The 22,155-nt window shown below is 37.4% G+C and overlaps 1 protein-coding gene across 3 annotated transcripts in view; it reads left to right on the forward strand.

Moving 5' to 3' along the window:
- RalGPS (Ral GEF with PH domain and SH3 binding motif) overlaps positions 1-18,695 on the forward strand; it is a 605,207-nt gene extending 586,512 nt beyond the window's left edge. For all 3 annotated transcript variants that reach the window (XM_067146666.2, XM_068227553.1, XM_067146665.2), the window contains 3 exons: positions 11,506-11,694; positions 11,781-11,902; positions 18,202-18,695. In XM_067146666.2, coding sequence (XP_067002767.1) covers positions 11,506-11,694; positions 11,781-11,902; positions 18,202-18,326 — 436 coding nt within the window. In that variant the 3' untranslated portion in view covers positions 18,327-18,695. The remainder of the gene's footprint in view (positions 1-11,505; positions 11,695-11,780; positions 11,903-18,201) is intronic.
- Positions 18,696-22,155: the final 3,460 nt, after the last annotated feature.

Genomic DNA, 22,155 nt, shown 5'->3' on the forward strand with positions numbered 1-22,155 from the left:
GGTGATGTCAGGAGTGTCATTGTTTGCCACTTTATTTCACATGGCAGAACAGTGACCGCACAGTACTACAGGGACTTCCTGGTGCGACAGGTACGCCGTGGCATTCGGGAGAAATGTCCGGATCTTGTGGACAGTGCAATAATCCTTCACGACAATGCAAAACCACATAAAGCAGAGTGTGTAGGGCAGCTACTGCGACGTTGGGGATGGGAAGAATTGGAGCACCCACCGTACTCTCCCGACATTTCGCCCTTTGACTTTGATCTCATTCGAAAGGTTAAAGAGGGGTGGTGGAAAGACCAAAGTAAGTGGAGAAGAATCATATTTGCCCCTACCCGACTACAGCTGGATAATGGGAAATGATGATGATGATGAATTTTCATTTTATTCACCTCGTATCATTAGGGGCTGATGACCTAGCTGTCAGGCCCCTTTAAAGAGCAATCATCATAATCATATGAAGTTAAGAGTAAGCAAAAGAGTGCGGCACGTCAAATATTCATCTGAGGTCAGCAAGCATGGTTCTTGATCATGATGGACTTCTTGAGAGCAGTGATGGCAATGTTATAGATGAAATCTGTATTCAGCCCAAAGGTATTGCAAAAGTTGACAAACAGTTTAGGAATGGTCGAGCATCTAACATCAAGCCGATTACAGAGATGACTGAGAGCTTAATACTTTTGATTGTAGGGGTCCCCTGTTTCGTCATAATTTGTCAGAATTTTTTGTTTGTCTCAGATCTAATTGTTGGATCAATGATATCAATGCGTCGGTTGCTTCCTCTGTTGGAGAGATCGTGTACTTCTTCATAGACATTATAATCTTGTTAGCTGTCATTGATCTGGCTACATTATGGCGTGAAATGCATAGTAAATCACCATGCAGACAGGCTCCCGGGACATGTGAAAGAGTTTCAAACTCTCTGTGGCAATGACAGAGACTGTTGCCCTAGGATCTGCCAGGTACAGTAGGCTACCCACAGCAGGGACATTGGCATTCATTTTTATTGCCTCATGCCATTCATTGCAAGACAACCCTTTATGATCACGAATCCATGTATTTACTGGGATATACTGTTTAAATAGGACTACACCTTTGCCTTTATGTTCTTTCCTTCTTCAGTTGTCAAAGGCTCTTCTTCTCTCTTCGAGTCGAACTTTCCTTGTATCTACAAAACCATGCCTTTTGTCTCAAATCGATTCTGTTTCTGCTACATTCAATGCAGCGAGGGTCATGCTGATTTCTTGACATAAATTTTCCGTTGAGTGTAAAAACGTTTTTGGAAGAATTAAAAAATTTGCATGCATTAATATGTTGCAGATATATTTCCCTTCATGCACAAAATAAACCCAGACCTTTAAATTTCATTTCAGCGTATGTCATATCATTCGGGACATCCATGGGAAGTTGCAAAATTTCCTTTAATGCTCCTCTAACCATAATATCGGCATCATTTATAAATTTGACTGGAATCTTTTGCAGTGGTACACTCTCAAATTTGTATATTAAACTGGGACAGATTGAAGTGTTTATGGTAACAAACTTTTGATTGGACTGCAAAAGTGGTGAAGAAATGAGGAGCTCTAGGGTGGTTTTGAGTTTATTTAGGACCTTGACGGACTGGAAAATAATTTAATTGGAGAAATTTACATTCAAATAATAGATTTTTGTTTCTTCAGACATGGTATCTGTTTTTCATCTGCCGTGAATAATTTTTCTTCTGATAGGTGACCATGTTTGATGCATATTCCTTTACATTTTCCAATATTGATGTTAAGCCCAATTTCTTGTGATTGATGTATGGCGGCATGAGCAAGTAATAAAGCTGGCTCAGAATCTTTTCCAATAATAACTACATCCATGGCAAAACTTAATACTGTTAGAGCTTTGGGATTTGGACACTATTGAAAGCCATATTGGGTAGATATCGACGTTCGCTGAGGTCATCTAGAATATGATTGATGGTGAGATTAAACAGTTTAATTTTTGGTAGGTATATACATCTGTTTATTTGAACCAATTTCTTCTTGTTGTCATCAGAATGCTTCTTAGAAATGTACAGTATATATTTATTTAAACATTGCCTTTTACAGAAGTTGCCTCCAGTTACAAAGTGCAGTACATAGTACGTACATAGAACATTTAAAAAACAACACAAAAAGTTTTAAAAGGTTAAAAAAGTTGAAGAAAAATAAAATAAGAGAACAAACAAACAACTGATGAACAGAGCATCTTTGTGTACAACCATAATTTATTTTAAATTATAGTAAGTGCATTAATTAATGTCATCAGTGAGAAAGAACTACAGTAATAGGAAATACTCTACTCGTAAGACTTCATTTACAGTGAAGTGATGTATAGTATATAGTTTTTAAGTTGTAATAAATGCATTAATTAATATTATCAGTGAAAAGAACTGCAGTAATAGGATATACTCTACTCATAAGGCATAATATACAGTGAAGCGATTTATAGTATATAGTTTTTAAGTTATAATAAGTGCATTAATTAATATTATCACTGAAAAGAACTACAGTAATAAGACATAATTTACAGTGAAGTGATGTACAGTATTGGAAATATATTGGGAATATTTAGTAACTACAGCTTAATACTAACCATAAAGAAACTTCAAAAATCAGATACTGTATGTGTAAACCAATTTGAAACAGAAATTTGCAAATTGGCATAGCAAAATCAATATTATTAACATTCAAGGCTATTTGATTAAACTGTTCACATATTCTAATCAGTGGCAAATTTCTTTGACTAATTGACTTGGAACGTGGTTGCTGTGTCCTCAAATTAGTTAACTTTATGCTGAAGTTCACCCTAGCAAGTAAATTGCTATCATCTGTTATACCATTTATTATTTTATACAGAAATACTTGCTGATTAACTTCTCATTGATTAATAAGAGTGGAGAATTTAAATTCCTGGAGTAAGTCTTTATAAGATACTCTTTCCTTTAGAGCCAAAATGTTATGACTTTTATAGTAGACAATTCTAAGAAATTTCTTCTGAACCTTTTAATTTCATTTTTGTAGGATTAATAATACGGATTCCACACAACGCATCCATATTAAAGTTTGCTTCGAACAAATGTATTGTATAGTGTGCTCAAAGTATTATGTTTTTCAGCTCTCTAGAATTTCTTGGGCGGCGGGAAATAACCTGACTCCCTAAGGGGGCCAACGGCTTCGGGCGAATGAGCCCCTTTGGGTGGGGTGATGGTCCCCACAGTGGAGGAAATGCCACTGGAATCCATTATGCAGCGTCTGTTCTCCAGGTTAGGGGCGGCTGCACAAGGCGTCTGTACTCCAGAGGAGCGGCCTCATTATCACCTCACTGGATCACATCCAGAGTTGTAATTCGGGACCTAGTCCCACACAGGTGACACCTTGACAGTCAACCATGGAAGGTCTTTTAAGGAATACTCCACCGGCTGAACCAAGAGTTCAGAGAAGGCAGCATTCGGATACGGTGGGCTGCCACCTGAAAGATACCGTAAAGTCGGAGGCACGGAAATACCCCAGTACTACATACACGAATGAGACAAAATCAAGAATCAAACCAAAGCAGATAACATACTTCTCTACACACAACATAAACTCACTCATGCAAACCGGTAAACTAAAAGTGATCACCGACATAATGGACCAACACAAAATTCTTATCATGGGATTACAGGAAATTAGAAACACTGACCAGGATGCCTTGGAATCTCAAGGGTACAGACTTTATAAAGGTATACCCGGGAAGAGAGTGATGAAGAATGTCCCACAATTTGGAACAGGATTTTTGGTCAGCCTTAAAATAATAAACTCAGTTCAAGAATTCAGATCACAGTCTCCACGACTCTCAACGCTCACCTTAAAGGCATCTAATAAAATCTATACTATAATAAATGCCCATGCTCCCACTAATGATAAAAACAACTCCTCAAAAGACCAGGAGGAAACAGGAGAATTTTGGGACCTATTGGACCAGACCATAGATAACATCCCCAAACACCATATAAAATTATTAATAGGCGACTTCAACGCTCAACTAGGCAGAGAAAGAAAATACCGTGACATCATCGGAAAATGGCCAGCACACAAGAAAACAAATAAAAATGGAGAGAGACTAGTTGACCTGTGTAGAAACCATAATTTAATCTCAAAATCTACATGTTTTAAGAGGAAACCTCAAAAACTCAAAACATGGAAACACCCTGACTACACTAAAGGAGAATGGCAACTGGACCACGTCTGCATGGACAAATACCACCACAAAGAGATCTATAACGTCAAAGTCCTCCGAGGAATAGACACAGGTTCAGATCACTACGTAGTTAAAATTAAAATTAAACTCACTCCCCAGAGGAGACAACAAAAGCAAGCCCTTAAAACTAAAAGAAAAATAGATCCTACCCAGCTAATCAACAACAAAAATTACCAGAAAGCAACTGAAAAAATAAAAATCACAGACAAACTTGAAGACTTAGTACACAATCTTAAACAAATTGCAGAAGACCTAGCTCCAATTAAACCACGTAAAAAACACCAATGGTGGAACAGTGAATGTGATGAAACAGTGGAGAAAAGACATCAGGCATGGCTATTACATCAGTCCCAAAAGACAGAAATATCCTATCAAAAGCTAGTAAAACAGAGAAAAGAAACTACCCAAGTCTTAAGAAGAATAAAAAGACAACATCATAAGGACACCCTGCAGTTAATTGAAGAACAGTTCAGTAAAACTAAATCAAGGGACTACTACAAAACCTTCAGAAAGCAGCTCCAAAAATATGAACCCCCGACCCTACTGATGAAGGATGAAGATGGTAAGCTGGCCCATAACAATAAAGACAATGCAGAAATTCTGGCTAAACATTTCAACAAGCTTTTAAATTGTGAGGAACCTACAGAACTCCTTCATTTGGACACCAACACCCCGATAAAAACATCACCAGAAAACATCAATCCCCCCACAATAAAGGAAGTCTACCAAGCTCTGAATAAATTAAAAAACTACAAAGCGCCAGGAGAAGATCAGACCTTTGCGGAAATCTGGAAATATGCAGGAACCTCAGCAAAAGTTGCCCTCCATCAACAACTTGTCTCTATCTGGATTAAAGAAGAACTACCAGAACACTGGACAACAGCCCTCATTCATCCTCGGCACAAAAAAGGGGACAAAACCGACCCTAATAACTACAGGGGAATCTCTCTCCTAGACATAACATACAAAATATTTTCAATAATCATCCTTAATAGGATAAGTTTACAACTTGAGAAAGAACTAGGAGAATATCAAGGAGGTTTCAGACCCTGGAGGAGCTGTCCTGATCAGATCATGAGTCTTAAGTTGATAATGGACTATAACAGGAGAAGAAACAGAGATATGGTGATAACATTTGTAGATTTCAAGAAAGCTTATGATTGCATCCATAGAGAATCTCTGTTTAAAATTTTAAGACACCTTGGACTACACCCCAAATTAATAAACATGATAAAATTGACTCTCACCAATACCAAGTCAAAAGTGAAGTTTAGGGGTGAAACATCAGAGACATTTGAAATTAAAACTGGACTACGGCAGGGAGATGGGCTCTCACCACTATTATTTAACTGTGCTCTAGAAATGGTAATGAGGGAATGGTTTAGAAAATGTCCCCCCAAAATAAAGATTGGCCGAAAAATCAAAACAAATTGCCTGGGTTTTGCTGACGATTTAGCATTACTAGCAGTGGACATAAAAGAAGCAAAAACCCAGATATCAGAACTTCAAAACATTGCAAATAAAATTGGCCTCAAAATATCATTTGAAAAAACAGAAATTATGCCCCAAAAACCAACACAGCTAAAAGAAGTCACCATAAATGGTAATAAAATCAAAATAGTAACTCAGTTTAAATATCTTGGAGAAGTAATAACACATAACTTAAATGAAAAAATCTCAATCCAAGTAAGAACAAATAGATTAGCTAAAGCACAAAAATTAACATGGGATATCTACAAAAAGAAATGTCTATCAATAAATACAAAAATAAAACACTACAACACAGTTATAAAACCGGAAGCTACATATGCAGCAGAAACACTCTTTTACCTGAATAAACAATCAAAGACTGACAGACTTCAGAAAATTGAAAGGAGGATTGGAAGAACCTGTATCAACAAAAAATATCAGAAAGATGGACAGTGGCGGTTAATACCTAACAAAGTCGTGTACAAAGAGCTAGAACCCATTACAGATACTATGCGTAAGAGGAGACTGGGATTCTTTGGACATATCATGAGGATGCAGGACTCGAGACTTCTGAAACAACTAGTACAACACAATCTCGTCTCAAAAAATACCACAACAGGATGTAAATGGATCAGAGAAGTAAGAGAGGATCTGAAGGAAATAGGCCTTACAACAGAAGACACCAAAAATAAGATAAAATTGAATACAAAACTCAAGAATACAAACCTCCGCTTTACCCTTACACAAAACAAACCAACAACACGCACATTTTCAACTGAGGAAAGGGCACGAAGATCGGAGCGTCTGAAGAAGTACTGGGAGGACCGCAAAGCCCGAACAATCCCTTCAAAGAGACCTGAACGACGGACTGACTAAAGTGATCCTATGTGGTCATAAAAGAAGAAGAAGAAGAAACCTAAGGACTTGTATCCTTCATTAATGACTTGAAAGACATTGTACTGAGCATTATGAGCCCTAGATCCTTTACTGAGTTTGTCTTCTGAATTATTAATTTTATAATGAAATAAAATTTCATTTTTTCTCATAGAAAATGTTATACTTAAGCATTTATTAATATTAAACTTCATTTTATTGTTTATGCTCCAAACATAAACATTATCAATGTCTTTTTGCAGTTCAAATGAATCTTCGTGAGTTGTAATAGTTTTGTATAATTTTTAAATCATCAGCATATAAGAGACAATCCGAATGTTTAATAACGCATGGGAGGTCATTAATGAAGATCGTGAAAAAAGAAGTCCTAAGTTAGAACCCTGTGGTACACCGGAATTAACAATGTATACAAAGGATTTGGTTTGATAGTATATTACAAACTGTTGCCTACCAAACAGGTAAGAAGAAACTAGAGTCAAAAAGGAATACGATAACCCATGATTTGACAGCTTGTGTAACAATATACGAAAGTTGATCAAATATAAACAGGATTTTTGTTCCTGAACATCAACAGTTGGTAGGACCAGCCCCGCGCTTCTGCTATGCTTAGGTGGAACTGTTAGGAGTGGGGAGAGTATGCTGTTAGATATTTCTCGCCGTTTCATCAGTGAATGCTCACGATGTCAAAGCAGCAGGTGCATCCCTCCTCTGCGCAACACATAATTATAACATTTCTTGCCCATGAAGGAGTTACAGCAGCAGAAATTTGCCATAGATTGACTGCACAGTTCGGTGATCAAACATTGTCAAGGATGCGTGTGTTTGCCTGGCATAAAAAGTTCAAGGAAGGACGAGAGCGTGTGGAGAATCAGTAACACGATCGCCATCCTCAGACCAGCATTACAGATGAAAACAGAAATTGCAGAACAAGTCGGAATCTGTTATGGGAGCTGTCAAGCAGTCATCACAATGCAACAGTGCACGGCCCCATACTGCAGTCCAGTATGTCAAAGGCTTTCGAAAATTCTGTATAGATGATATAGATCATAGGGAACCTGAAATATTTGGCCTGAATGAGTAAATGAATTAGCTGGAAAATTTTGTAATGTCCAATAACGGACCATTTATTGGTATTATAAATCTGTATAGATTGCATATCTCTGCCATTGACTGTTCAGTGCATTATAAATATCTTGGGTAAAGTTTGTAAGGTTAGTTACAGTGGACCTTCCTGGATGAAATCCACGTTGATGATTATTTTCTATTACTATCATCATTATTAGATTTTCTTATTTGTATATATATATATTGCTAGTTGTTTTACGTCGCACTGACACAGATAGGTCTTACGGCGATGAGATTTTCTTATTACATTATAAAATATGGCTTTTACTATTATATGTAAGCATTGAACTGATTCAGATTTTTACAGTTTGACAAACTTTTCTGCTCTGTTTTTTTTTTTTCTTTTTTTTCTTAATTTTGTATTCATTTATTGAAATTTGCTGTGAATAAAGCAATTACATATTTATGAAAACTATTTTTAATACCTCCTACTGGTATTCTTCTACCCAGTGAAACAGTCAAAATTGTCTTAAATGCCAAAATTTAAAATTGACATTCTTAAAATGCAGTTAATTTCAACAACTTAGGGCAGACGCTCAAATTTTCAAGCTTCAGACTTATGATTTACAAGAAAACAAGTGTTATGTTATGAACTATCAAAATATACATTTTAAAAATACATTTTCGGCTTAGGTATCATTTTCTGGTGATTGTTGCGCATAGATTGTTCAGGCCCAGGCACACAATACAGTGCTATCCTCCATGACGTCATACGTAGGTGGTTTGAAAAGTTCTTGGAATGTACTAGAATTAAGTATCTTACCTGAGTGGAACTGCTTTTATTTTTCAACATAGTCTCCCTGTAGACTAATGCATTTGGTCCAGCAATGTTCCAATGCCTTGATCCCATCTCGAAAATGAGATTCCTCCAGGCCTGCAAAATATCTCTCCAATTCGGCTGTCAGTTCTTCCCTTGTAGAAAATCTCCATCCACCGAGGAAAATTTTCAGCTTGGGGAATAGATGAAAGTCTGATGGTGCCGAATAAGGTGGATGTGGCAACAATTCGTACCCCAGTTCATGAAGTTTTGCCATGGCAATAACACTTGTGTGCGGCGGAGCGTTGTCGTGATGAAAGATGACCTTTTTCCTTGCCAAAACAGGCCTTGTTTCGCGTATGTTTTCCTGTAGTTGTTCTAGGAGGTTTGCATAGTATTGCCCCGTAATTGTTTGGCCAGTAGGAAGATAATCTATCAGCGGAATGCCTTTTGCATCCCAGAAAACTGAGGCCATGACCTTTCCGGCCGAACGCACTGCCTTTGCTTTCTTTGGTGGTGGTGAATCAGCATGTTTCCACTGCTTTGACTGCTGTTTTGTCTCTGGGGTATAGTAGTGGACCCAAGTTTCATCTGTAGTCACAAACCGGCGCAAAAATCTTGTTGGTTGCACTGAAAACTTTGTTCTGACATTTCCAATCTGGTGCATTTATTGTCCAATGTCAAGAGCTGCGGCACCCATCTTGCAGATGATACTTCAGCAATCTCCCGCACTTTCAGTCGACGATCCTCCATGACCATTTTATGCACTTTTGCGATAAATTCTGGGGTCGTAACACTTTTTGGCCGTCCACTACGTGGATCATCATCCAAGCTCTCCCGATCAAATTTAAACTCGCTGGTCCACTTGGCAAAAGTTGAAAATGAAAGAGCAGAGTCCCCCAGTGTGTTCTGAAAGTCGGCATGAATTTCCTTTGCTTCATACCTTTCTTTACAAAGTATTTAATCACTGCTTGAATCTGAGGTTTTTCCATTGTCACAAATCACTACGCGGGAACAACAAAGAGTCGTCACTACCACACTCCTGCAGCTAGAGCACTGACGCGCCACGTGTTCACTACAAAGGATGTGTGATTATTGTGCGGGAACCTCATTGCTCTAGCACTGACATCTAGCAGTGATTCCGAGAACTTTTCAAGCTGTCCTCGTATGTTTATAATGGTTATGGATGAAATTCTAAAAGAAACAAAGGTAAGATATGGAAAGGATGTTAGGCCTTTGCTGGCAATATGTAGTGTTTACAGTGCGCTTTGTCTTCTGGTATGTGCTAGAATAAAATTGTTACTTTCATTGACCTGTCTCAGTCTTATGCTTGGCTTTGACAATATGAAAGTGGCTGAGGTATGAGTGACGCTAGTAATGCCATTCCTTATGCAGCCAGTCCCTGCTATAATGGTGTGAAAATGTCGCTCATAGGGTTGGTTGGTGCACGCTTTTCAGTGGGCTTGGCAGACTGATGTGCCATAGCAACTTCTGGCTCAGTGAGGAAAGCAACGGGAAACTACCTCACTCCTCATTTCCCTAGTACGCCTCTTCAGTCACACCTAGGCCATCTATGACAGCTAATGGTGAACCTGTTGAGGATCCAACCAGCCTTCGGGCTGAATACCCAACAAACAAACAAACAAACAAACAAACAAACAAACATACATACATACACATGAAAATGATGTTTTTTGCAGATGACTTAGTGATATGCGGAGTCAAAAATACAGAAGTGCAAATCCAGCTAGAGGTTATAAATTACAATATTGAGAAATATGGTATGAAAATCAGTGTGGAGAAGAGCAAAACAGTGGTGATGACAAGAGAAGGAAGAGAAGGAAAAGGAATCATTAGTATCAGTGGACAAAACCTTGACGTTGAATGCTTCAAATATTTGGGAAGTAAAATAATCCAAGATGTAAGGTTGGATAAGGAGACCAGCAGAAGGGTACAAGTGGAAAATATGTTCAACCAGAATATAAGGAACTTGGTGTGGAACAGAGAAGTTCCTATGAAATGTAAAGAGAGAATGTATAAGATATTAACGTATGTGTCAAATATTTGGACTTAACAGCAAGCGATGAGAGTAAAATTTAGGCCAGTGAGATGAAGTTCCTGAGGAGTATGGTAGGAAAAACAAGGAGAGACAGAGTAAGAATGTTGAGGTCAGAAAAGATATAGGGGTAGAAAAACTGAGTGAGAGGATGGAAAAGAATAAATTGAGATGGTTTGGACATGTTATGAGGATGGAAGTGTAAAGCATACCAAAACAAATGTGGGAGGCTAAGATAGAAGAAAAGAAAGCAAGAGGGAAACCCAGAGAAAGATGGATAGAATCTGTCAAGAACAGTATAAGAAAAAGAAGACTGGACTGGAATATAATGAAATGAAATGTTGTATGGCTTTTAGTGCCGGGAAATCTCAGGACGGGTTCGGCTCACCAGTTGCAGGTCTTTCTATTTGACTCCCGTAGGCGACCTGCGCGTCGTGATGAGAATGAAATGATGATGAAGACAACACATACACCCAGCCCCCGTGCCGTAGGAATTAACCAATTAAGGTTAAAATCACATACCCGGCCGGGAATCGAACCCGGAACCCTCTGAACCGAAGGCCAGTACGCTGACAGTTCAGCCAACGAGTCGGACACTGGAATATAATTATGGAAGAGGAGTGGTTGAAGGAGAGGCAACAGTGGAGATGTGCCATCAACACCCCGACCTGGCAGGAGCTGGAAAGGGGGAAATGAAAATGATGATTATGATGATTATAATTTATTCTAGGGGAAAATTACAGGAGTTCTGTCAAATTAAATTCTGAATAATTGATTTTTACAGAATGTGTGTTTCCCTATTGTTAGACATCTCAGAATTATGGTTCAGAACTTCACTAGGTCTTCTGTAAAACATGAATGTACTGTTATATCTGGGCATTATGCTCAAATCCTGGAAGAATACAGAAGAAGAATATAATGTAACATATTCCAACAGGTCCACCTTGTCTACAGATTCAGACGACTATGGTGAGGACGTAGGCAGTCGGTGTGTGCTCCAGGGCTGTTTGCGTAGGAAGACTGTACTCAAGGAGGGGAGGAAGCCTGCAGTATCGTCGTGGCAGCGCTACTGGGTGCAGCTATGGGCCAATTCCCTTGTATACTACCCACCAAAGTCGTTCAAAGGGTGAGTGTCTCTTCTCCTGTCTTTCTGCCCTCAGTTATGCTCTTTCTTTGTGGAGGATTAGCATTTTTTTTTTCCTTTTCTTGCAGATGTGACAGGTCAGACTTCAAACGAGAGCCGTGCAAAACGGTGTCTGTTTCCGGCTGGTCTGTGTTCTTGGGCGATAATCCTTTTCAGCCCGACTTGTTCCAGCTCACAGATATTAGTAGAGGTGGGTGTCTTCTTTTTACCTCGGTACTCTACTTAAAATAGTTAAATTTTAATATGTTTGTCATGTGAGTCTTCTTGGCTCAGGCGGCAGCACACCGGCCTTTCACCGCTGGGTTCCATGGTTCAAATCCCGACCACTCCATGCGAGATTTGTGCTAGACAAAGCGGAGATGGGACATGTTTTTCCCCAGGTACTCCGGTCTTCTCTGTCATATTTCATTCCAGCGACAGTCTCCAATATCATTTCATTTCATCTGTCATTCAGTAATCATTGCCCCAGGGGAATGCAGCAGGCTTCGGCAGCTGGCATAATTCCTATCCTCGCTGCTAGATGGAGCTTCATTCATTCCATTCCTGACCTGGTCGAATGATTGGAAACAGGCTGTAGATTTTCATTTCTTCATGTTCGTCTTCATCAGCTGTATGTAATCCACGAACTCATGGTGTTTGTGCTTGTACTTCCGATGGCTAAACAACACTGAAACATGCATATCCGCCGTGTATCCTCTTCATTCTTGCGACACTCATTAATAGGACCCGGATGTTGATGCCATAATAAAGCTTAAAGCATGCCCTTAAAATGTTTAAAAAATGACGTTAATAAATGATTTAAAAATTCAAAAAATGCACTATAAAATGGAGAAAATGATCTTATAATAATAAAATCACCAATATTTCAAAAATAACATCTTAAGCTCAAACTGAAAAGTCAATCAAAATAGATTTATAGCACTTAGTGAAAGGTTTATGTTCACTTTAGTCTGAGTTGCACTGCACTACAAATGTCATCCTGATGTCAAATGTAAATGATCTGCGGTTATCAGCAAACGAGTTCTTATATCTTGAAAAGCTGCTTTCAACATCAACTGATGTGATCGGAGCGTACTTGAAGTGAGGAAGGTCGTTTGCTGCTAAATCCTCCCCAATCCCATCCATGCAGTAGTTTTCACCAGAAAGAATGTCTGAGATTTTGCATAATGTTTTATACCCGGTGTTTTTGTCCAGCACTGTTTTCAGTTTTGATGCAATATTTAAAGTCTTAAACTTCATTATTGGTTCCGTATTGAATCGAGATTCACAAATTTAGTCATATGGGACCGGTTTCAACAAAATTGTATGTCATCATCAGCCAAGAAAAGAAACCAGAGACATAAGAAATACATTAAAATTTACATCTCTAGTAAAAATATACCAATAATTTACAAAATTATTCATATTAGGGCTAAAATGTTTATATAAACGTGAACTGGTAATCGTATTACATCGGTGTATGTTTTATATGATGAGGTGTACACCCTAATACTGTAATTGTAAATGAGAGATATGCTAAAAATCTTTTTACAATATGCTTTGTAGTAAAATGTATACAATAGTCAATTTTTCAGTACTAAATAAGTGTAATATTTTTGTTTACACACAGTTTAGTACATTATAAAAAATATATGGGTATTGTAATCAAGTTTCATGAGGCTAAAAAACAGGTACTCAGTTATAAGTCATTCCACAAAAGTATATACAATGATGGTGTTAGAACATTTTAATTGGAATACAGCCTTTGTACTTAACAGAAATAATGATTTAAAAAAAGTAATTGCCACTTTAAACAAAGTAGGCAGGTTGAGTTTATAAATCACTGGTGTTTTGGCATTAAAAGCGAAGTACTAAAATATCCTGATTTATAAATTTCATTTTGTTCCGTATTGTTAGCCACCAAATGTCATAAAAGAAAGAAAAGTTCCACCTGATCAATACTTATTTATTATCACATGTATGATAGAATTCACATGTATATTACGACCGGTTTTGACCTCTTACAAGGTCATCCTCAGCTGCATTAGAATCTTATGTTTGCATTTTGTATTATGCCTCATTCTTAAAAGCTTTATGACATACACTGGTTTTTTTTGTAATGCATAATGAGTATGTAGGAATAGTTTACCATAGGTGTTTGCCTATTCAGTTAAAATAAGCTCCATTCTTATAAATGTTTAGTCATGTATGAGGCGAACTTTGTTGATACTTGTGAAGTGATCAATGTTATAGCAGTAAATTAGCAGTAAGATACGCTAACCAAATGCAATTATATGCTGATAGTTCAATAAAACATATTATATATCTACATTAAAATATTAGCAAACATGGTTAAACATGCTTGAATGCATTTTTGAAAGTCTAAAACAGCTGATAACAATAAATCTTGCATTGTTTTGCAGTACGTATTACATTGAAATAATGTGAAATTTGCCCATTATACAAACATATAAACACATTAAAATATTGAACATTGTGATATATGTTTTGACGCAAATGTCTGTTTGTAGTCTAAATTAACAAGTGACAGCACATTCTTATGTTGTTTTTAAAAGACTGATGAACATGCGAGTTACAAGCCTGAATTTGTATAAGCTTAGCCAATACACTTTGTGTATAACTCAACCACTTTATCTTTCTAATTTTGTTTTTGTGACTTGAACATAATCCTGGCTTGTTTGACGTGGCTGATGTTCTGGAAATTGTTCAATTTGAATGACAAAGTCATAATTATTGGTGGCTCTTTCCTTTCTTATGATGTTGGTGTTGGTAAATATCTGTAAGTCGAAATGAATGAATTAGAAATCCCCGCCCCCCTCCGTTCTCTCTCACGATGTACTGCTGGTCAGTTTAACTTAACTTCTATCAGCTTGGCACCTGAGGTGAGTCTCATGCTTCATTAATACAGTATATTTTTTCCTGCCTCCTGTTTGTAATGCTAATCGCATCTTATTCTTCTTGTAGGTTCCGTCTTGGTTCGGGACCGTTCTAGACCCACCTATGTAACCACGGATTTTTCATATAAGATCCTTTTTCGACACACTGTTTTAACAAGAGCCTTGGTCATTTTATATTAATCAACCTCATATCATAATTTATTATGACAATCATGGACATAAAAGTGAAAAAGGTGATATAAAAACTATTTCAGTACTTTGCTTTTAATGTCAAGACACCAGCGATCTATAAACTCAACTTCCCTACTTTGTTTAAATTGGCAATTACTGTATTTTAATCATTATTTCTGTTAAGTACAAAGGCTGTATTCCAATTAGAATGTTCTAACACCATCATTGTATATACTTTTGTGGAACGACTTATAATTGAGTACCTGTTTTTTAGCTTCATGAAACCTGATTACAATACCCATCTATTTTTAAGAATGTATTAAACTGTGTGTAAACAAAAATATTACACTTATTTAGTACCAAAAAATTGACTATTGTATACATTTTACTACAAAGCGTATTGTAAAAAGATTTTTACCGTATCTCTCAATTACAAATATTATGGTGTACTGCTTATCATATAAAACATACACCAATATAATACGATTACCATTTCACGTTTGTATAAACATTTTAGCCCTAATATGAATAATTTTGTAAATTATTGGTATATTTTTACTAGAGATGTAAATTTTATGTCTTTGTTTTCTTTTCTTGGCTGATGATGACATACAATTTTGTCGAAACCAGTCCCATATGAGTAAATAAATGATATGTGAAGATTTAACAGACTTGTGGACCTTATAATTCCCTTGTTTATTTTTTATGCAATACCCGCAGTAGTTTTGCCACGATTGTTGCTAAGACTAGTTTCCACCTGGTTGATTAAGGAAATGGAATCAACCATTTCTTTGCCCGTATTCTCCAACGATGTGATTGTTGCTGTCAGTAAGGCGAAATTTGATTTTATGAATGCGAAACTACCTTCAATGTTTGGTTCAGATAACATGTCCTGGGCAATTTTTATTGCTGCAACTTCTTCACTGTCAAAACTCTGCACTATTCCTTCACTAACTTGACATTTTTGCAATAATACATACACGCGTCTAACTACATGCCCCAGCGTGTTATGATATGTTGTGGAGGTAATGCAATGTCTGGAGCTTCATCTCTGAAATGTGCGACTTGTGAGGGTGCTTTTAAGGAAACTTTCTTAACGTTCGCTTTGAGCCTGTCTACACTGGGGTAAAGAGCTCTTACTTCTTCACAAACTCTGTGCAGTCCATGGGCAAGGCATGTAACATGGACCATTTTAGAATAGAGTGCCTTCAATGAATTAGCTGCTCGTACCAAGAGTAAAAGGCGAAACATGTCTCATATTTAAAAAATGTTTTAACTTAAATGCCAACATCTTATATTGTATTGAATAGGTGGAAATAAATATTAAATATTTACCTATATACATTTTTAGACACTTTCAATACGGACGAAAAATGAATTTCATCACTTGTAATAAGAAAACACATTGTCACCAAATTCAGATACTAGTTGTTTTAAATGCACTGACACACACGGTTTTACTTTAGGCATTTGGAAAGCGGCAATGAACTAATATCTCTCGTCGTGAACTATGGGGAACTGAGACAAGAATATCCACCCCTTCCCCTTTCTACCCCGCCACAGCTGACCTTGGTCAACAGAACAGGTAACACTCCCTTCCGCTAATAACTGGTTTGCGACAAAAACAATATCTGTATACCTACCCCCATAACCTTCTGCATCCAAGATATATATTTTACTACTAATAGCAATACTGAAATATTTTATTTCAATATTTTAAATTATCTTGTATCAGCTACTAGCCTGTCCTTAACTCTGAGAGATGTAACTCCCTCACATAAAGCTGTGACATGACTAAATCGGAAAAAAATGACCTTAAAATGCTGATTTCTCTAAAATATGACCCAAAAAAATCTACCAAACTTAATAAAATGCTCTTAAAATGTAAAAATTGCAAAAAATGCAAAAAGATGCAAAATAAAAATGACATATTTAAAGACGGGGTAGTCCGGCCAGAGTTTATATGTGCTTCAGCATTGTTTTAGAGAGCTCAGGAATAAGATGACATGTCATCACCATCCGGGCCCTACTCATTGGTGATAGGATTGATTAAAGCCATATACCATATTTGCTCGCATATAACTCACACTTTTTTGACAAAAAATAAGCGTGAAAGATTTCGGTGCGTGAAATATTCGGGGATTTGCGTGCGAAAGATCGTATTCCTGGGGAAAAAAAAATGGTAAAATTTGCGTTAGGCCATTGAAACAAGACAACTGGCATACTTACCCTATTCATTGTCACTGCCTTCAGTCTCCGAGCTAATCTCACATGCATCATTCTGGTCACCATCCCATACTGCATCATCCTGACTATTGAAAGTTGGTTATGATATACTCTATTGGTGCCCATACCCTCCCATGTGTAGCGGTGAATAGCCTTAGGCTTAAAGAATGTATTTCTAACTGCTAATCCCATACTAGCACAGAAGTCCAGCAGTCGCTTCCCATTCCTATTATCTTCCATATCTTCCCCACATTTACCCACCACCTTCTCATATCCTTCTCTTCTGTTTCCAATGCTTGCATTGAAATTGCCTATTAGCATTGTCGTATCATTACTGCTGACCCTCACTTCGTCGTCATTCACTGCTTCATGAAACTTTTGTCCTTCATCCTCATCTGTTCTCTCACACATGAATACACTGGGACAGTTCTCTTCCTTTTCCTCCAAGTGCTAAATCTGTCCACATAATTCATTCATTTAAATGCCTGACTGAAACTATGTTGTGTGCTATGGTTGTTGCTGATGAATAGTCCTACCTCACTCTCTGCCCTTCCCTTTCTAACGTCTGTTACGAACACTTTATACTCTCCAATCATTTCCTCTCCTGACCCATACATAATGATCTCCTAATACATCCACACGCACATTCTTTGCTGACTCAGCCAGTTCTACTTTCTTTCTTTCTTCCTTTCTTTCTTTCATTTTCTTTCATAACCTCCATTAATATTGATAGCCCCCCATCAAATTCCATTTTGTCACCAAGTTGTTTCCAAGGAGTCCCTGGCCTGTCGAATGGGGGTGGGACTCCAATCACTCCATTAGCCGAGACTTGCATAAAATTTTCCAAATTTGGTAAATTTAAATGACATAGGATGCTACTCTACTTGAACATAGTCCCAGTGATAGTCTCTCTCCTTTAACTGGTTAGGGAGACAACCAGTGGATTACATAGCCCTGGCTGCCTGAGCACAAGGAGGGCCACAAGTCAGAATATGTTCAAGATACCCTCTCCCATTCCTTAGCAATTGATATCCCGACTCTCAAGACCACTTACTAGGCCCCTGAGCTGTTGTCCATGGTTTTTAAAATTCTTTTTGTAGATATGTTACATCCTGCATTTCAGGGCTTAGACTATTAGCAATTACAGTGTTGTTCACCACTAACCAGTATTTATTGAATGTAGTTTCTGCCGCAGGTAACGTGTACAAGTATCGCGCAGGAAGCAAATCGGCTGCTCAAAACTGGTGCCGTGTCCTCCAACAGGCAGCAAACGGGATCAGAGAAAAACCGCTTCCTGCAAACCTCATGTCTTTCGAGTGATTGTGGTGTTAAAACATTACTTGCACAAAGTTGTGTAAAGAAGAACAATTGTTTGTTTTTAGTGCTAGAGGCAGGTGTTTTACGCTTCCAAGGTTTGTGTGGCTTGTCTGCATCTTCCATTCCCACCAGGTACAGTAATACATTCCAGTGGACAGAATTTTACTGGATTGTTGTCATGGAACCCAGGACTAACAGACACTACCGATAATACTCAACCGCCATGCTGTTCTGTGACAATAATCTGTCTCTCTTGTTTTAAATACGGCCTTTTTTTATACTTAAGTATAAGTGTTGTATAAAGTGTGTAAATAGTTTTACTGATATAGAATTTGTAACAAGTTTCTATTGTTATATTCTTCTTAGATATTAGCTTTGTGTTTTTATTTTTTAAAGTTGCAAGCAAGGCTTTTCTAGTTGGTGTGAATGTGGCTAGTATTAGATGTGAGCTAAGTGAATGTATTTGTACATTCAGAAAATCGAGTGCCTCAGAGTTTTGTCAAGTTGGGGGCATTCACTGCAACACGTTGGATCTCTCTGAACAAAATTACATTTAAACAACTAGCAGAAATGTTCAGCAATTTTAGTATTAAGTTATAACTCGTTTTGGGCAGTTTTATTGAAGATAGCTGTGCCAAAAATATTTACAGTAGGCTAATACATTTCTAAAGTAGGTTTGTTTGTAAACAGCCATCTCCACTGTCACTATCATTTAATATTTTCACAATGTGAAATGTCGTCTGCAACCATTCTATCAAAAGCATTCTCAGTTTCCTCAGAATTATTAAGCCTTTCATGCAACCAATAATGTTCACAGCTTTTAAACAAAATGTACAAGTTTGCCCTCATTTGATTTTAGAATATATCAAAAACGATACAATTATTTGAAACTATTGAAACTAAGCGCAGAAATTTATAAACCTTCAATGATGGATATAGCAAATTTCTCTGCCATAAGTGGGAAAAATAAGGAACTAATTGAACCAAAACTAGCGATGTACTTGGGTGCTGACAGCAGTTAAAAACTTAACATCAGTCGATGAACTTGGTGATGAATGTGTTAACATTCATTAAACCTAATTCCTTGCCCATGTTTGAGAAAATAATATACATATATGGGTGAACAAAATAGTTGGATATTTTCTCAGGCATGGGGCATGGCTTAATTTGATATCTTTAGGTTCAGTTGTCCTGGCATTATACCATGTAAATATACAATGCTTGATATTAACAAAATCTTGATGTTCATTGTTATAATTTTTGAAAAATTCATTAAAACTCAGCCATAGACACCTAAAAGAGATTTGTTTTACTTGTCTCTAGCAGACCTCGAGTACAACGGACCATTGAAATTGACCAGCAGGCAGCCACGTGGCATAAAATTAAAAAAGCCTGCTCCCAATAGCAGAGACCATATGATTATTACTATTATTTATTTGTTGTTGTTCTTGTTAGGGTCACCAATCCATAGACTTTGATGCAGCATCCATGCCACCCTATCCTGTGCTAACTTTTCATTTCTATGTAACTACTGCGTTCTAAATCTAATCTGCTTGTCATATTCATACCTAGGTCTACCCCTGCTGTTTTTACCGTCTACACTTCCCTGAATAAGTCCTGTGTGTCTTAAGATGTGTCCTATCATTCTCTCTCTTCTTCTCATCAAATTTTGCCAAATCTTTCTCCTCTCATCAATTTGATTCAATATCTCTTCATTCGTGATTCTGTATACCCATTTCATGCTCAGTATTCTTCTGTAACACCGGGTTTGAAAAATTCAGCCTGTATTTAGTAATTCGACCAGGTCAGAAATGGAACGAATGAAACCTCCATCTAACGGTGAGGTTAGGAATTGTGCCGGCTCCTGACATGTGTTGCACTTGTCTGGGGCAATGATTAATGACTGACAGATGAAATGAAATGATATTAGAGTGTGTTGCTGGAATGAAAGATAACAGGGAAAACCAGAGTACCCAGAGGTAAATCTGCCCCACTTCCGCTTTGTCCAGCACAAATCTCACATGGCATGAAACCGGGATTTGAACAATGGAACCCAGCGGTGAGAGGCCAGCACACTGCTGCCTGAGTCATAGAGGCACTGTAACACCACATTTCAAAAGCTTCTATTCTCTTTCTTTCTGAGGTAGTTATCATCCTTGTTTCACTTCCATACAATGCCACGCTCCATACGAAAGTCTTCAAAAAAGTCTTTTTAATTCCTATATCAGTGTTCGAAGTGAGCAAATTTCTTTTCTTAAGAAAGGCCTTCTTTGCTTGTCCTAGTCTGCATTTTATGTCATCCTCACTTGTGCCATCATTCTACTATCCAACTATCAATATCCATCTACTTCCTTTAAGACTTCATTTCCTAATCTAATATTTCCTGCATCACCTGACTTTGTTTGACCGCACTCCATTATTTTTATTTTGGAATTTCTTTTCATCTTGTGCTCCTTCTCAAAGACTTTGTCCATGCCATGTAAGCATTTTCTCCAGATCTTCTGCTGACTCAGATTATTTATTTATTTATTTATTCGCTAATCAACTAACTGGGGACCACAACCCATTTCATTATTCATTATGGAATAATGTTTGATAAACGTACAGTGTTGTCTAAAGTTAGAGAATATAATTCACTCAAAAAAGACTAATGTTTTCTTGTTTAAAATTATACATTCTTCATTTTTTAATGCATTCCTCCATTTCTTTACCCACAACACATGCGCAGGTGTTGTTGCTGGATGCTGTTCAATGTTTTTCTTCTTCATTAAAGTCAGTCTAGAGAACAGTGGTAATGATTTAGTCATTAGGCTCTTCGTTAGTGACCTCAAGTAACATCTCCTTGAGCTAACCACTCTTCTACATCGTCCAGTTGAATATCTGGCTGAATAGTCCATAGATCTTGGACGATTTCCATTACGTCGAGATGTCTGTAAATTTGCTCTGAACTTTTATTAACAGCAGCTTCTGATGTTTTTTCCAAAGTAAAATAATGTCTGAGAAGGAAGTGCCATCTTCTTGCTCCACAAACTATGCAAGAGTACAGTGTGTAGAGTACAGTCCCGTTTTCTTTGCCACTGCCAGCAACCACCATTTTACCATTTTTGAATATTTCAATTATTCCAACTTTTCTTTCAATTTCCAGCACTTTGTGTTTTCTCTTATTAACTAGTTTTGAAGACATTATGATGCAGAAAGCGTTTATGCTCAAAGTGAGAACTAAAGCTGAACTGTCTATAGTTGACGAGATGAAACCTTGTGATTGATGTTTGTGAATGATTGGTGACATTCAGTTACCAGTAAGGCTTCTTTTCACTCAACAGATTAGAATATCACATCTTGAAGCCTCATAGAGGGTCTGTTCTTGGACATGTTATACATTATTTTTCTGACAGGCATAACACTTTATTTTATTCTAGCAGCCACATGGAATTTATCTGGCCTTATTGATAATTTAGAAAATGGAAAGATCATTTTAGCATGAGATGGATAATCAAGGTTCTGCAACAGGTATTTGATCCCTTTAACTTGACAGGTGTCATTCAGACTACTTTATGGATATTGTGATATCCTTAAAGGAAGAACTTGTAGTTTTGTGGCTGATTCAGCAGTGTTCGTGTTCTCAATGCCTACAACTTGTCAAGCTCTAGATATTGGTGAGTTTGAACTTATCATTACGAATGTCAGCAACTTGTCTCAGTTGAGCCAAGAAAATGTAGAAGAATCATCTCAAAAAATTGTACATCTCTTGGGTCAGGTATCTTCAGCATGTTCTTGGTGGTACAGTAAGATTTTTGTGTATTTCCAAGTTCTTAAACTTGGATTGCTCTTT

The sequence above is a fragment of the Anabrus simplex genome, chromosome 1, assembly GCF_040414725.1.
Source record: "Anabrus simplex isolate iqAnaSimp1 chromosome 1, ASM4041472v1, whole genome shotgun sequence".
NCBI lineage: Eukaryota > Metazoa > Arthropoda > Insecta > Orthoptera > Tettigoniidae > Anabrus > Anabrus simplex.